Source organism: Budorcas taxicolor, chromosome 16 (genome assembly GCF_023091745.1).
Source record: "Budorcas taxicolor isolate Tak-1 chromosome 16, Takin1.1, whole genome shotgun sequence".
Taxonomy (NCBI): domain Eukaryota; kingdom Metazoa; phylum Chordata; class Mammalia; order Artiodactyla; family Bovidae; genus Budorcas; species Budorcas taxicolor.
This window is the reverse complement of record NC_068925.1, coordinates 64993061-65010389: the sequence shown is the minus strand read 5'-3', so window position 1 is coordinate 65010389 and position 17329 is coordinate 64993061. Positions and strand designations below refer to the sequence as shown.

At 43.9% G+C, this 17329-nt stretch overlaps 1 protein-coding gene across 1 annotated transcript in view; it reads right to left on the bottom strand.

Moving 5' to 3' along the window:
• Positions 1–16329, bottom strand: part of LAMC1 (laminin subunit gamma 1) — a 121166-nt gene extending 104837 nt beyond the window's left edge. The window contains exon 1 of the mRNA XM_052654250.1: positions 15638–16329. Within this exon, the coding sequence (XP_052510210.1) occupies positions 15638–16052 (415 nt within the window). The 5' untranslated portion in view covers positions 16053–16329. The remainder of the gene's footprint in view (positions 1–15637) is intronic.
• Between the last annotated feature and the right edge of the window lie 1000 nt (positions 16330–17329).

The window sequence follows — 17329 nt, the reverse complement described above, 5'->3', positions numbered from 1 at the left end:
ACTGAGAAGAGCAGGACGAGCACACACCCTATTCTTCAGAGGCTCTTCTCCTGAAGATCTAGGGATGTGAAGGTCTGCAGAGAAAGTGTCTGCTCACTTTTCTAAATCCACTTCCTAAAACTGCTAGCCACAGAATGGGATCCTCTGAACAATGCACTTCAGGAAAACCAAAACTCAGTAAAGAGAGGATTCCACAGCGCAGGGACTGGCAGGCACACCACTACCTGATGCAAAGAGCCGACTCACTGGAAAAGACCCTGATGCCGGGAAAGATTGAGGGCAGGAGGAAAAGGAGGCTACAGAGGATGAGATGGTTGGATGGCATAACTGACTCAATGGACATGAGTTTGAGCAAACTCCAGAAGATACTGAAGTACAGGGAAGCCTGGTGTGCTGCATTCCGTGAGGTTACAAAGAATCAGACACGATTTAGCAACTGAACAACAACAGGAGCAATGCCAGCCCCCTGCTCCCTGACCTCCATCACTGTAACAGATTTGTGGCTGGCTCTGGCTGCCCAACCAGACTACATTTCCCAGCCTCCAATGCGTATAGGAGTGGCCAGATGACTACGTGCTCTCCAATGGCAGATGATACAGTGATGTGGACTCTGTAGGGTCTCGGTCTTGAGAATTAAGCCACACACCTCAGCAGTATCTTCTCTTTTGGAAAAAAGAGGGGCCTATGATCAGCTTCAACCACACACTTGAGGACAGCACCCCAAGGAACTGCAGATTATGAAGAGGAAAGGACCCTGGGCCCCAGAGTGTCTGTGTGGATCACAGCTGCCCTGCTGACCACTCAGGACCACCACGTGAAGGAGAAACCTCTGCTTCTTGAACGACTCCACTGTCGCAGCTCTTTACTACTATAGCTCAGAGAAGACTGAGGGAGGACAACACCGGTGAGGGAGCGACATCGTGGACCAGCCATTCCCCTCCACCTGAGCCAGTGTCAATTACCCTATGTAAAAGGCCAACTCCATCTTGAGAAAAATCTAAACAAAATTACTGTTTCTCTCTTTTATCTGCATTCTGGTGCCGCACAGAAACAGGAATTCATTCATTCAGCAAACTTTGGAGCACTTACTACAATATGAAAGGTATTATGCAATACACTAAGAATACATAAGCCAACGTAATAAAGAAAGTCAACACACCCCCTCCTAGGGTCAGGGCCTCTCTCTCACCCAGAAGTTAAGCTCTAGGTCTTCTTTTCTGTCCCATCTCCAGCACCTTGCAGGGCCTTTTTAAAAATTTAGGGTTTTTTGGCTGCACTGGGTCTCTGCTGCGGCCCAAGGGCTTTCTCTAGCTGCAGTGAATGGGGGCTGCTCTCTAGTTGTGGTGCATGGGCTTATCACTGCAGTGGCCTCTCTTGTTTTGGAGCACCGGCTCCAGAGCACGCAGGCTTCAGCAGTTGCGGCGCATGGGCTCAGTAGTTGAGCATAGGCTCTAGAGGGAGAGCTCAATTGCTCTGAGGCATGTAGGACCTTCCCGGACCAGGGATGGAACTGGGCGTCCCTGCACTGCAAAGTGAAAGTCGCTCAGTCACGTCCCGGCTCCTTGCGACCCCATGGACTATACAGTCCGTGGAATTCTCCAGGCCAGAATACTGGAGTGGGTAGCCTTTCCCTTCTCCAGGGGATCTTCTCAACCCAAGGATAGAACCCAGGTCCCCTGCATTGCAGGCAGATTCTTTACCAGCTGAGCTACAAGGGAAGCCCAACGATACTGGAGTAGGTACCCTATCCCTTCTCCAGCGGATCTTCCCGACCCAGGAATCGAACCAGGGTCTCCTGCATTGCAGGCGGATTCTTTACCAACTAAGCTATCAGGGAAGCCCCTGCATCGCAAAGTGGACTCCTAACCCACTGGACCACCAGGGAAGCCCCACAGTGCTTTACACATAACAGACAATAAATATTCTTTAGGTAAATGAACTGAAAAATCGATAAATGCATCTTTTCCTCAATGAATTCAGTCTAACGGGGAAAACGAAACAGGACAATCTAGCACCTCTCAAGTCACAGGCGTGCAGTATGTTCAGTGATTGGCAGAAATGAACAAATACATGGACACTGAACAACATGACAGCAGATGCTATGGAGGGGCAGGAGGAATTAGAAATCAAAATCTTTTCAGAGAAACTGAGATATGCCATGAGTTCTGAAGGACAATTAGAAGTTAACCAAATAAACAAGGTAAGGAATCAAGACGGCGTGGCACCCATGCTGTCTGAACATGACCATGACTGGAACTTAAGGGCAGAGTTCCAAGCACACAACGAACATACCTAATACTCCTTCAAATACCATTGCTTCCACTAATTAAGCCAAAAGCAGAATTCTTTTCTTCAGCATCTGCATCACTCTACCTGCGTAATACAAACTGCTGTCAATGCAGAGCTACCCACCTCTTTAACATCCAGATTTAATTTTCACTTTTAAATCTAAAAAGAGAATTTATTTGACTAGTTCTAACAAGTCCTCCATCATATAATCAAGAACTCTCAAACCTGGTAGGAATCTGACAGGTCACCAGGTAAGTGGTCTGGGAATCGTTTCATCAGTTACAATCAGTTCTTTGCAGTCACGTGGAATTTCTGATCTTTCTCTTATAGTGCTTTATATTTTGTCTCAGCATGTTCACTGATATACACATGCATGCTCTCCCACTAGAATCCACATCTTTATCTCATATTCTTTCTGCACTCAATAATCACAGGATCTGTAAAAGAACCTTCTTTTAATCCGATCCAATCCCATCAGGTCCCTCAGTCCCTGTCAAGTCCCAGTCATTTGCTTGTTCCTGTGTACGGCCTCATTGTCACCTCCGGGAAAGATGAGTTGTTGCACCTTCTTTCCAAGACCCACAGAGTTTCCATCCTGGTTTTTTGTTTTTTTTTTTAATTTATTTATTTTTGGCTACACTGGGTCTTCACTGCTGTGTGCAGGCTTTTTCTCGATGCAGCAGCAAGTGGGGGTGACTCTCTAGTTGCAGGATGCAAGCTTCTCATTGCAGTGGCTTCTCTTACTAGGGTGGGCGGGAGGGCTTCAGTAGTTACAGCTCACAGGCTTAGTGGCCCTGCCACATGTGGAATCTTTCCAGACCAGACCCGGGATCGAACTTGTACACCCTGCATTGGCAGGTGGATTCTTAACCAGTGGACCACCAGGGAAGTTCTTCCTTCTGTTTTTAATGCCATTGATGCCACACTGCTTCTCTTTTACCTCCATTTCTATGTTATAGATTATGGAGGCTGACTACTCCAAATGTCTAGGGGGTAAAATGAAACAAGTTCCAAATAAACCACCCCTTTTATAAGCTACAGAATGTCCTTATCTCAGAAGTTGTCAGATTTTTCCTTGTAGATGTTTTAAGCCTAAAATCATCAGTGGCCTTTCCCATACCACCTTCTGTTCCTCTGACAAGGTTACTGTGTTTCCTGGAGACTTCCTATTTGAATAATCACACACTTGGGTGTCCGAACTCCCATGTGTCCATTATTCACCATAAAAGGGACCTGAGGAAGTCACCAGGCAGTTGAATATAAAATGATGTATGAACAAAAACAGCTGTGTGTTAGCAGGATGGACAAAAAGACAGCAGGGATCTAGACACTGCTGTGAATTTCAAAAACAAGGTCTATTTAGTCAGGCGTGGTTAAAAGGCTGCTGATTCAGAGCATTAGTGGCCCATTTCATAACTGAAAATCACTAGGGATGTGAAGAAGTCCTTTTAGTTACTTCCACAGAGTCGCACCCCAACACCAGCCTTCCTAGCAGTCTCCCTTTTGGAAACAAAGCTGCCTCTCCTTTCTCTCACAGAAATGGCAAATCCAACTTAAAGGTTTCACAAAAAATTTAATACTTATTTTGTTCCCCATTCCAAAGAACAGATCCCTCTTCCCCAAGGGGTTTTCCTATTTAAAACAAAACAAAATGGGAAAGCATAGATACACACAGAAGAACACAGAAAAACAGCACAGAAAACAAGCCTACAGTCTCCACACATCTGGAAAGTTTGTTAATTTGCACACCGTATCTTCGGGTACACTAGATTTACCATCCATGTCTTGTGCCAGGATACAAGAACTTTAAAGTGGGCCTAAAACAAAACCAAGCTTTATCAGAATGGCCACAAAACTGAACGATCCCAATTGCACCAGGAACTGATGCTAACTTTATTTCTTGGCAAGCAACAAAAATGCTGAAAACAGCAGTAAACAAACCAGCTTGAGCCTCTGAAACGATCCTGATAAAGTAAACAAATTTTATTACAGCTGCATTACAGATGGGCCCACAAACTTTCATAATCTGTAGCAGAGTTGTAAGAATCTGGTATTCAACAGACTTTCTATCCCATGACTTATCTAAAATACTCACTAGAAATTCACAACCATGCACAGAGCCACTCTGAAAATTAATCCTAGATGCTCAAGCCCACAGAACAAGACCCTCTAGCCATGAAGGGGCAACCACATGACCAAAGCAATTAAAGTATACAATTGCTCTTTTGGTTTCCAGCTGTCTCTCCCCCCCCAACAATGTACACCTTTGGCCTCATGTTTCTTCTCACCTCCAAAAAAGAACACAACTTCAATGAAAATTTCAGGATGCTCACCATTACCAGATCAGGATCTGGCATTTAAATAATAAGAACAGTCTAAAAACAGTGGCACTGAACAATAGAAGTCATCGTCCTGTCAGAACAAGGTCCATAAGCAGCAGGAACCGGTAGGGGAAGAGAACAGCAACACCAGTTCACAAACTGCTAAACCAAGGCAACTACACCCTAACTTCTTTGGTAAGAAGTAGTTAATTAAGCAAATTACGCAAGGACCCATCTGTAGAACACATTTTTTAACAGCTTAAGCTTTCCTAAGTCTCTTTTCAACTCCAAAATTATTCTAGTTAGCCACATATTTAAAAGTCCAAAGATGCCAACATTCCAGAAAACTGAAGTTGTTTAGGACAGAGTCAGAAAACAAAATCCATTTCTAGATCTCATCATTTCACATTGCCAAGCTACTATAACTTAGTCCTCAGTAGTCGGTGATAATAAGATGACCTCAGATTTTGAGAACATCTGGGCAAACCATTCCTGCCTCTAACCAGGATCTTTGTTGCCAGAGCAGGAAAACATCACTTCCCAGTCCCTGCCAGTGAACAGAAAGTGCAATAGAAGCTGTTCAACTCATTTTCAACAAGCTGTCATGACCCCCTTTTCAAAAACTGTGAAGCTCTTCTCTTGGAAATACTTAACATCCTTTTATTCTCTTTGAAGACAGCTGATGGAAAAACCCGCTTATGCTTCTGTATTTTCTCAACTGGCAAAAGGGGTGGGGGCATTTTGAAACCCAATACACAGACTAGGATGCAGCCATGAGTGCCATCCTTTTCATAAGAAATGTGAACTTAAAAGTCATCAGTCACTCGATGTAATGCCTGTGTCACAGCAATGTGTACAAAGCAGCTCTATAAAGAAAGCAGATAAAGTAGGACTGTGATTAAGTAACACCTCATCTTAGTAGAAGTGCAGGTAGTATGTTGTGGTGGAGGAATACAAAATACAAAATCCAAGTGGGAAATATAAACCCCTTCTTCAGAAAGAAAGCAAAAAAAAAAAAAAAAAATTAATTTTAAGGGATCTAGGAATTCCCTGATTGAACCTTAGCTCAGGAGTGCTCTGGGGAACCTAAAGAGATAAACACAGAATGACAGATAGATACACAGATAAGACAGATTACATAGACAGAGTTGTAGATTTATAAACTAACATTTACAGCAATCAAAATCAAGGTGAAGGAAGTCACTTTTGAGCTTGAAAGAGGAAACAGTGACCAAGAAATCTCCCGGGACCACAGCAGTTATTTATCAATCAATAAAAGGTGGTTAGACCTATTCAGTCAGCAAACATGAATAACCAAAAAGCCACAATGTAATAGAGTTGACATGAAGCAGAGGAAATGAAATAGAAACTGGAGATGGCCCTGACAGACTTATCTTTAAAGATGTCAGATAAAGTAAGCAACTGAACTAACTCAGCCATTCTCAACAACCAAAAGGAGTCATGGATAGGTAGAAAGGAGATAAGTTAGCGTTCCCAACCACCCTTCAGGAAACGCGCTATGTGGTACACTTTTCCTATCAGTAGACACTGACAAAACACAGGATCTCATTCTGAAATTCAATAAATTCCTTAGAAATTCCTAGAACTGTTAACAGCTAAATATAAAGCTAGTATAAGCACCCAAAACCTAGTACTTTTCCATTGCTAACAAACCTCTCTTCTTCACAAGTGCAAAGATCCTTTTTAAAGAAACAATCCAAATCCAGCACTCAAGCAGAGATATGTCAGAGAAACCAGGCTCAGTAGCCCCGTTTGGTGTACTTTCATTTCACTGCCCAGTTAAACAGTCCTTTTCAGCTCTCTATCACTTACCAGGCTTGTTCTAACATGGCAAGGTGGCAAGAGCATAACCTATCCACAGCAGATCTGAATTCCAACCTAAACTCAACCTGTTCCACCTCAGAGCAGTCACCAGTCATGTTTTATTACTATTACTTTTATCCATAGGGGTGACTAACCAAATCCTTACTTGGTTAAAGGTAGTGATGAGAAGAGCAAAGAGAACTGGTCACCCTGCACACCTGCCCACACTCCACTTCCCGAGACTTACTATGAAGCTCAACTGAATGCTTTTCTAAACCTACTCTGTGGGTACGTCAGTTAAAATCAGCTGACACCTCAATGAAGATCAGCTGGTTGGCTTGTTCATCCTTTCATTCAAAAAAACATTTCTTAATGCCTATTAATACCAGCAACTGCTAGTGGCATAGAAAGACGGCAAGAGAAAGAGAGTTTAGATTAAGTCTCAGATTCTGTGCTCTCCTATTTTAAACCAAAATCACACCTCAAACTAAAAAAATCACCTATATATTTTTTGTATTTTAAAAGACTGAAATGTTTCTTAATTCTTTTTTCTAATTTGAATAATAATTCACATACAATGAAGTGCACAAATATTAAATGTATGGCTCTGAATCTATATATATGTATACACCTATGTAATCTCGATGCAACTCAAGATACAGAACGTAAAGTGAGAAATATAATGGAGAAAAAGAAAACCTGATCAATGATCATGTCTCTGAAAACACTGAAGGCATCTCTATAGTCACTGCCATGGGCAATCATTCTTCATGTACACTGTGATTTATCATCACGAACAAAAGTCATTGAGTCCCTAACTCTACACAGAACCACTTGTATTTTTTACTTCCAAAAAAAATTTTTTTTAAGTGAAGGAGGCTGATTCTGAATTTTCACTTTTAAAAACTTGCAAAACAGAAAGAAGATAAAATAACAAAACTCAGAAAAAGATGATACAGCAAAAATTCAATGTTGACTGCAATATAATAGGAAGCAGCCGTGCAGCTGGAAACAAAGAGTAAAAGCAGGGAGCTGAGGGAATGTACAACTCCTAAGTTTTAAAAGAAATAATATAAATCCCCTAATTCATCTCCCAGCCTTGCCACAAGAGATCTGAGAGCACCCCTGTCTAAGAAAGAGATAAGTCTGCTTTATTTTATTCATGAACATGTAGCTGCATAGGGCACCAGGCTGACTGGACCCAGTTATTTTAGGCTGGTCCCCCTGGAAGAGTCCATGGAAAGAAAGGCAGATATACTTAATTAGTGTCACCACAGTCTGGCACAAAACTCTAAAACCTCAGCAACATTTCTATAAATGAGTTTTCTGCTAACCCCTTTTAGCAAGCTGTCCATTTTAGGCCTGAATGAGCAACATCTAACTTGATCATTTTATAAGAAAGGAGAGGTTTGCAAATCTTAGCAAGGCCCTCTTACAAATCTTAGAGCAAGAAATTCAGGTAAAGGAATGGAACTAGCACACAGTCATCTTGAAATTTTACCCTTTGAAACGACAGTTTAAAATAAGGGACAGATTTGCAATCTCTTATTTTTAACAATCTCCTCCAGAATTTTGGACAGTAAAAATAAATAAACAGCTCTGCTCTAAATTCTGACACTTTCTCCTAAAACTCAAACAGAACAGCAGCAGAGCTGTCAATTACGTGCAGCTGGAAACAAGAACCAAGGAAAGAAGCATCTGTTGATTTTGCTGCCTGTTAACTCTAGACAAATAAGTGGTTATTATTCATCTGTCTACCCACTTTAATGTGGTTCTTCACTATCCTGCAGAAAAGGCATGCCTCAGTATCCCTGTATTCCAACTGCACCCCAATGAGTTAAATAAACTAAAAATGCCACACACAATAAGCAAATAAAGATACTTCACTGCAACCCTACCCCACAACTGCTTAATAATAATAGCCTTTTAGAGTCTATTTCAACAACAGACATGTGAATACATATTTTAAAATAAAATTTATGTCTATTTCTAAAGAAAAAATACACAATATTAACATTAAAATTTCAGGAACAGTCACAAGGGAGATTCAAATCTGAGCATATAGTTTACTCATAAAATTTATCCAGCTAACTTTAAATCATATAAAAGTCTAATTTTTGCCCCCCAAAAAGGACAATCACAGATCTTTCAATTCTGTATCAGTTCCACACCCAACTTAGTACTTTTCTTTAAAGCTACAGAAATAAAACCACTATGGACCATATTAACAGCGGCATATATCTCAAGAAAATGAAGAGATGGCACTGATAAATACAAGTTCAAAACTGTTACTGAGAAGAATGTAAGTTAATGTGGACTGTTTTGGGGCTTCTTATAGTTCAGGCATTCATTTATTTACTTGTTTTTCATATACCTATTGAACACTATGCCAGACAGACTGTTAAGCATTGAAGATATAAACCCTTCAGCCTCCCTCCAAATGGTGAACTAAGTGAATGCTCACTATGTGTGCACCTTTTACCTAAAAGTTTATTATGTAACACTGAATGCATCCGTCTAAAGCAGAGGTCACCAAACTCATGCTGTAGAGGGTCAGACAGTAAACATTTTGGGCTTTGTGGGCCAGGACATATTGACACACTCAACTCTGCCTTTGCAGTGCAAAAGTATCCAGAGACAATACGTTAATAAATGAACTTGACTGCGTTTCAAAGGAATTTTACAGATACTAAAATTGGAATTTCATATAATTTTCATGTGTCCTTATTTTTCTTCTTTTGATTTTTTCAACCAATTAAAGATGTAAAAACTGTTCTCAGCTCATGGCCCATACAAAAAAAGGTGGCAGCCCAGGGCTGGATTTAGCATGTGGGCTATAATTTGCCTGCCCACACTCAGGAGAGAGACCTAGGACTCCACATCTAAGCCACAAGTTCCAGAAGGTCAGGGCAATGTCCAATGAATCATTATACACCCAGGAATCTGTATGGTGCTGAGGCAGAGCAAGCAATTAACTAACCTTATGTGCAACTAAACTAAAAACATAAATCTCCAACCTGGCCTTCAAAAACCTCCTGGTCTAGAAGTGGAGAAAAGTAAAGCAAGACAATGCCATGTGGTAAGTGCTGTGGTAGACACCTACAGGGTGGTGTGAGCGGAAGATCTAATCCAGGCCAGGGAATAGGATGGAAAGGGATAAGAGAAACAAACTGGGGAAGGGTTCCTAAAGGTGGTGACACCTGGGAGAAGTGTCCCAAACCAGAGAAGGAACCCTCTGAGCACATGAAATGACAAAAGATAAGCCTAGAAGTTTAAAAAGGTCCAGACCCTAAAGTACCTTACACAGCATGACAAGGTGTCTGGACTTTATCTTAAAGGCTTGAGGAACCACTGCAGAAATTTTTCGCTAGGATATAACATCAACAGGTTTGCATTTTAGAACCAGTGCTCAGTCCCAGGCAATGGCTGCCCAAACAAGAAAGCAAAACTGGAGGCAGAAAGACCACCAAATTAGTTAGCAAGCTGCTGCAGTAATCAAGGTAGAATTCCATGGGCAGCTACAGTAAAGCAAGATAAAGATAAGGATCCAAGAGACGTAACGGCTGGATACAGGAAGTGAAAGTGGAGTCTTGGTCAGACTGCAGTAAGGATGGGTGGGAAAGAAAGTGATGGAGTTACAGCTGCCCAGAGACTTTCAGCAGTGGATGCTATCTGCCGGCCAAACAGTAATCCTTACTGGTGCCTATAAAGCACGGTCTTTGTGACTCAGACGGTAAAGCGGGTTCGAGCCCTGGTTTGGGAAGATCCCCTGGAGAAGGAAATAGCAATCCACTCCAGTACTATTGCCTGGAAAATCTCATGGACAGAGGAGCCTGGAAGGCTGCAGTCTATGGGGTCGGAAAGAGTCGGACACGACTAAGCGACTTCACTTCTTCACTTGGCAAAAGAATGGATGAGAGTCTCAGGGCTAAACAGTAATTTAGCTGTATCTTCATTTCATTAAGATACAGATTTGAACTGGATAAGATAATAAGGAATGAATTTAGTTTTGGACATGACCTCTGGACATCCCAAACTGACCATGTCCAACCTGGAGAAGAAACTGTCTTGAAAATGTGAATTTAGAATCCACTGATTTGCCAACAGTAATGAAAGCCTTCAGATTAAGATAAGTTCATTCAAGAAGAGTAAGTAACATGAAAAAAAAAAAAGAAAAAAGAAATTCAGAAACGTTAAGTGGACAGGAACAGAGGCAGGAGAAGGAAAACCAAGGGAGTTTGGTATCTCTGAATCAGTATATACATGAACTTGTATTTTAAAGTTGCCCTGGGATAAACTAGTTATTCTTTTGAGAGATCTGTTAGAGGAGCTAAGAGCTGAAGGAGCTATTGTGTTAGACTGAGTCAAAAACCTACCGCCACTGTAATTTTTGGCAAATCACAACCTCAGGTCCTCATCTTCCCCTTCCCTCAATGAGTTATGAAAATCTAATCAGTAATTGACTGGATGCTTTAAAATACTACAAAGGCCCTCCTGATTTAGTATTGTAATGGCATTATATCTGGGTATGAAAATTCCAAACGAAAGTAACTGAAAGTGCTAGTTATTCAGTCGTGTCTGACTCTTTGCAACCTCATGGACTACAGCCCGTGAGGCTCCTCAGTCCATGGAATTCTCCAGACAAGAATACTAGGTTGGGTTGCCATTCCCTTCTCCAAGGGATTTTTCTGACCCAGGGATCGAGCCTGAGTCTCCTGCATAGCAGGCAGATTCTTTACCATCTGAGTCATCAGGGAAGCCAAAATTCCACCTAATCGAGTATAAACTTCTAAAGAATGGACCTTCAATCTTCTACACCCTTCTGTCAGGTACTGCACCATGCATTTAGTAGGTATTTAAAATATGTTTGCAGGACACTTGGAAGTAATGTGAGAATGTATGCACAAGGCTGAGGAGTGAACAGCAAAAGGTATATCTGACTTCCTAAGAGGATTTAGAATTGAAATAGACAAGCTTTGTCCCTCCCACAAATGCAGTCAACGACAAAATCATGGGTGGAAGGGAGCTTACAGCTCCAGAATTTTCTCCTAATGTGTACATTGTTTTTCTAAATACTCTAGAAACATGAAGAAGCTATTTGGACGAAAAGCAGTGAATTGTAGAATAGGAAACCAGCCAAGAGCGACTTTATAAAACTGTGTTCACCAACTGCTGGCCATTAAAGAAGAGCTCCTCAACTTCTCAAGTTGAAACCTGCAATATGTGAATCAGGCCTTTGTGAGACAAACTAAAATAGTGTCCCCTCAGGGTACACAAATACCACAGTGAAGTCACCAGAGTTCTGACAGAGTCAGAACCTACCTTGCAAAGATTTTCCTGGGGAAAAAAAATTGCCGTTTTTTCCTGTTAAATATACATTAAGGGACCAAACAGAATAAAGTGCAATATCCTTCCTTATATAGCGATTATTCTAACTTAGACACCAAAAAAGAGTATCTTAGATACAGCTTAAAAGCATCATTTAATCACTGTTTGTTCCTCGAAACTTATAAAAGCGAGCTTGGACACCAATCTGATCTTGGTATAAATTTTAGGAGTTCCATAAACTTTGACTGAGTTGGTTTTATAAGCACTCTTCTCCTTAATATAATTGTTTTTAGAAAGAGGGAAAGGTACCCTCCTCCAAGATCAAGACCCAGTTTGCCAAGTTTTCACCTACAAATGACTACCAAGTTTATTAAACAGGTTGTTTTAATAAACAGGTTCTCAGCTACAATCTTACTATCAGCTACTCTGCTGATAAGGATAAAACTCACTATAACTTATAAAACCCCAAAGCTAAACTGTGAAAAAGTAGTTGAATAATTCATATAGAAGTCAGGAGAGAAGATCCAGAAGTTGAAGGCAAACTAAGAAAAACTTCTTTTTAGAAAAGGGTGCCTGGCTGAGATTTTTCTTCACAACAGGCAGAAAATGTGGTTCTGAATCCCACAGCAACTGTAACTCATTATATCTAAGGATACATTACACCCTGCACCCTGGATTACTGTATGTGGTACTTAAGAGATGGCTGCTTTCAAAATCAGTGCTGATTTTCCTGGCTTTCGTACAAGTGATGATAATGGTACAACCATCTAATTTGTATCTGCCATCTATTAAAATATGCCTCACCACCCAAAAGAGGACCAGTTAAAATGATCATGTAATTTCACACACATGTGTATGCATGAAAAGTTTCTGGAATGTTACAAAAGAAATTGTAAGCAACAGTCTCCAGGGCAACTTAGCAACTGGAGATGAAGTACACACTAGTCATTATACTGTTTTAATTCATTATGTCATGTTTCACTTTTACAGTTAAAAAAAAAAAAAGACAGGATCAGCGGCAAAGTATGTATATTTCTTGTGACTACTTAAGTGAGAACTGACTTTGCTTATTTTAAAGTTTACTGTGTTTAAAGTTCAACATTAAAGAGAAAGCTAGAAAAGCTCAACATTAAAAGGAAAGCTAGAAAAGTGGTGGCCAGACCTAGTTCTTTCACACTGCTGCCGTAGTTTCACATGCTCTGTAAGGGCAGATCACAATATGCATCACTTGTTTAAGGGTATGCGAAATCTGAACTGGATGGGAGATTTAACAGATGCACAAACAGTCATGGTCCTTGAATTCATGGGAAATAATTAGTTACCTACAGCCCATGGAGTAACTAGAGTTAGGGAGTGAATACATTAAACATCCAATACGTAAAATCCTGTCTATCTGCCATAAGTCAGAGAGCACAACATGCATGAATACATATATCCTTGTCATTAAAAAAGAGATGGGATAGAGAGAGATTGAAACATCTAACCCCACTACACACACATCTCCCTTCCCTTCCAAGAACAAGTACAGTAAGTTCTTATCAAGTTTTTTAGAAATTGTCTGCCTAAAAAGCTTGAAGAAAATGTTTTTACAGCACTTGTATGAAAACTATTTTAGGTAACTTTTTACTTAGAAGTTTTAAATCTACAGTTTTATGAACTTCATTTAGCAAAAATGTTACCAAAAACTGAAGAACTTTTCAGCAAAACAAGTTTAAGCATATACAACATTTTCAGAGAAAAAAGTCTTTCAAGCATTCAATCACTAGGACCCAAAGGCATGTATCCATCACCCAGGAGTAGCAAGCTAACTTGACAGATACTGTCTTACTTAACACATTATCTTTGTTAACAGAGAAGTAATCACTGAGTAATCTACCTTCCTACACTGTCACCTGAAATAACTTTTCACTACAAAGTGATCAAGGGCTTCCCAGGTGGCTCAATGGTAAAGAATCTGCCTGTCAATGCAGGAGACTGGGGTTTGATCCCTGGGTCGGAAAGATCCCCTGGAGAAGGAAATGACAACCCACTCCAGTATTCATGCCTGGGAAATCCCATGGACAGAGGAGCCCGGCAGGCTATGGTCCATGGAGTTGCAAAGAGTTGGACACGACTTAGTGGCTCAACAACAACAGATGCAATGCTCACAGCAGAAAATTCAGAAAGTCCAGACTGTCAGCCCTATCTTTACCTACATAAGAGATTCTTATGCAGAAGTTTTCAAATGAATCTCAGGCATGTGAGACATCACGGCCATGATTTTGCTTCGAAATGTTTAATATTTCAAAACAGATGATGGAGATTCAAAATTCAACACAGCAACTTTAACAAAACAAAAATTTAAACAAAAATAAATGGATAAAAATTTCAAAAATAATTCTGGCCAAGTTTAAAGATATAACACTTAGGAGAAAAGAGCTAAGAGCAGCCCCACAAGGTCTTGGGAGGCCCTTGGTCTCTTGCAGAATCTTCAGAAGGGCACCTGTTCCAACATACAATTTAGCTCTATATGTTTCCAATATCTTTGGAAAACTGAACTGTTTACTTCTTCCATCTCTGAAAAATGGGTGCCTCAGAGTTCCAGTTTATAAACGTATTTTTGAAAAGTTTCATCTTCCTAACGATTTGTCTACAAATATTTACTACAAAAGTGCTAAATACTGCTTTTCTAAAACTTACTCCACACACCGTAATTTAACTTCACTTTTCAAGTACTTTCTCTGGAATCTTGACACTTACATAAAACTTAATGTACCAGAGAGCAGTGGAAAGAAAAATACAAAACCACAACCAAAAGAACCATGTGCTCACAAAACAGTTCCTTTCAAAGATTCCCCAAATCATGCTTCCAGCCTTACAGAACTATCCTGATGTGATAGAAGAATGGGTTGGCATCCTGTTCTCTCTGAAAAACAGCTACCAGTAAAATCATGGCTTTCAACCTAACTGAGGCTTAAGCTCTACATGTCAAATGTCAGTTTCTTATGCATATGTTACTCTGTTAAACACAATGATGAATCACTCAGCTTGTCTGTATATTCCAATGATGACGAAAAACTGACCCAAATCAAACATGATTTTTCTTTGAGATAAACACGTCCATCCTCGTCTACCACCCAGCGATGAAGTTTTCTATACATCCCTTTCCTGATTTCTAAAAGGTCACTCACACATGCTTCTACACTTGCCTTGAATCAAAGCAAAAGGGAAGGCAGTGAGGGGAGTGTTTTTACTCAGGGACCAAACTTCACCCAACAATTGCAGTCGGTGCAGATACTTCCTTTTGTTTTCTCCGTACCGAGATTAGCCGTGAAATCGCTTTGTGGCCCTTCATTAAAGATGAACAACTTTCAAGAACAATAACTTTAAAAGTGAACTTCTATTTTAATTACACGTAGGCAACAGCGGTGGTAAACGCATTTGCTCCCCTCAAATCCCCTTAACCTTTCCTCTCTAGCGTATTCAGCAGAGCAAACAGCAATCACCCTCAAGCCTGGAGAGAAAGGCTTTTAAACAAGGTAAAAGTGCTTAAGGTGGACAAGGAGAGGGGGGCGAGGAGGGTTTCTGATTCATGCTTCAGGAAAAGAGGGACCAAAGAAGCTGAAATGGCGAATAATCTAAGGAAGGAAAAGCCGGCTAAGTTAGAAGAGGAAAGGAGACAGAGAGATGCTGGCGGGAAGCATCTTGGCTCGCGGGAAGTTAGGTATTAGATCTAGCGTAGAAGTTGGAGAAGGGAATTTCTGTGTGGCCCAGGCTGGGGAGCAGAGAGCCCACATGCGGCTGTTCGGGCACCTGTCCAGGCGGGAGTGAAGGTGGCCCGGGAGCCGGGCTGCGGGCAAAGCAGCAGCAGGGCGCACGGGGCTGTCACTGCTTACCCAGGTGCAGCGTGAGGTTGATGGAGTTGGGGTACTGCACCCCGGCCAGCATGGTCTGGCTCTGCCACCAGGTGGTGTCGGCCTGGTTGTTGTAGTCGGTCAGGAAAGCTGCCCCGTGCTGCAGGTGGGGCTGTCCGGCGTCGCACAGGTGACAGGACTTGGTGACCCCGGTCACCCCGGTCTGCACGCAGTACTCCTCGGGCGGAGTCCCGCACGTGTTGGTGGCCACCACGGTCACGTTGAAGGCGGCGTTGACGAACTCGGGCATGCAGCGCTGCGGCCGCCCGCCCTCGTCCGTGCACTCGTCCATGGCTGCCCGGGCGCAGCCGGCCGCGGCGGCCGCCAGCACAACCAACAACGGCCAGAAGCGGCCCCGCGACCGCAGCGCCGCCGCGGCCGGGTCGCTGCCCCTCATCCCGCCGCCCCCTCGCTGGGCCACGGCAAAGGCCAGGGCGTGGGTGCGTTCCTCTCGCCCGGCGGCGTCCCTCGGAGGCCGCTCCGCGCGGGTTCAGCCGCGGGGCCCAGTGACCGGGCTCTGCAGACGCGCGGTGGAGGCGGCTCTGCCACCGGAGAAAAACGGGCGGGTGGGCGCCCCGGGCGAGAACCGCGCGGCTGGCTGAGAGGGGCTCCGCGCGCACCTCTCTCGCACCCGGGACACAGCCCGCAACTCGCCGCCGACCACCGACTTCCGAGCGCGTGCCCGCGCGCGCACGCGCGCCCCCGGGGAGGAAGGAGCTGGGGGTGGGGTCGGCACGGTGGGGTGGGGTCTGGCCGAGGAGGAAGCCCAACCCCGGCGTCCTCGCAGCCGCTCCCCGGCCCTCCGCGCGCGCCGTGGACTGCGCGTCCGCCCCGGAGACTCGCGGCGGCACCTCGCGCTCGAGCCCGCGGCGCGCGGTCGGCGGGGGAGGGGCCTGGAGGGGGGCGAGTGGTGGGCGGGGTCGGGAGAGAGGGCGGGGCGACGGGGAGGGCGGGGCGACGGGGCGGTGCATGCCGGGAGGGCCGCGGAGGCCCGGGAGAGCCGGCGCCCATCCGGGAGATGGCCAGCAGGGTCCCCTGACGCCGAGTCCCCAGGAAGACTCGGGGTTGGGGGCGGGGGCAACGGAGGGGTCTTATAGCGGCGACGCCGGAGGGGCGATGGACGCTCAGAGTTGGCCCTTGGGCCCCGCGCGGTCTGGGCCGAGATAGCTCGGGTCCCAGCCAGGCCAGGTGTCCATCCTAGTGTCCAGCGGGCCGCGCCCCGGGGCGGGGACCTTAGGGACTCGACCTTGCGGAGGGAGGTGGGGTGTCCGCCCTACCTCCCAGCCCCCTCGCCGCAGGGCCGGCCCTGGAATCGCCCCTGCTGCTCGCGGCCGGCTTCAGGGCTTTCCTAGCAGAGTTCCAGGGTGTCAGGGGGCTGACACGGTCCCTGGAGATTAAAGAGCCGGATCGCAGTATCAGAATGAGTTTTCTGAAGTGATTTCCTGCCTCTGAGTTAAAGCGTAGCCCGTGGTTTTTAACAGGGGCGAGAAAGGAAGTGAGAAGGCTGGGAGTGGAACGGCATTTTTTCCCCTGGGTACGCAGCAGACCCACTGCGAAACTCTTCCACTGTGTTGTTTATGTTCCCCAGCTTGCCTTTAAAAGACTCGAAAGGATCTGGGATCTGACATCCTCCTTTTCGGGCCTGCTGAGTCACGGAATATTCTCCTTGCCAGA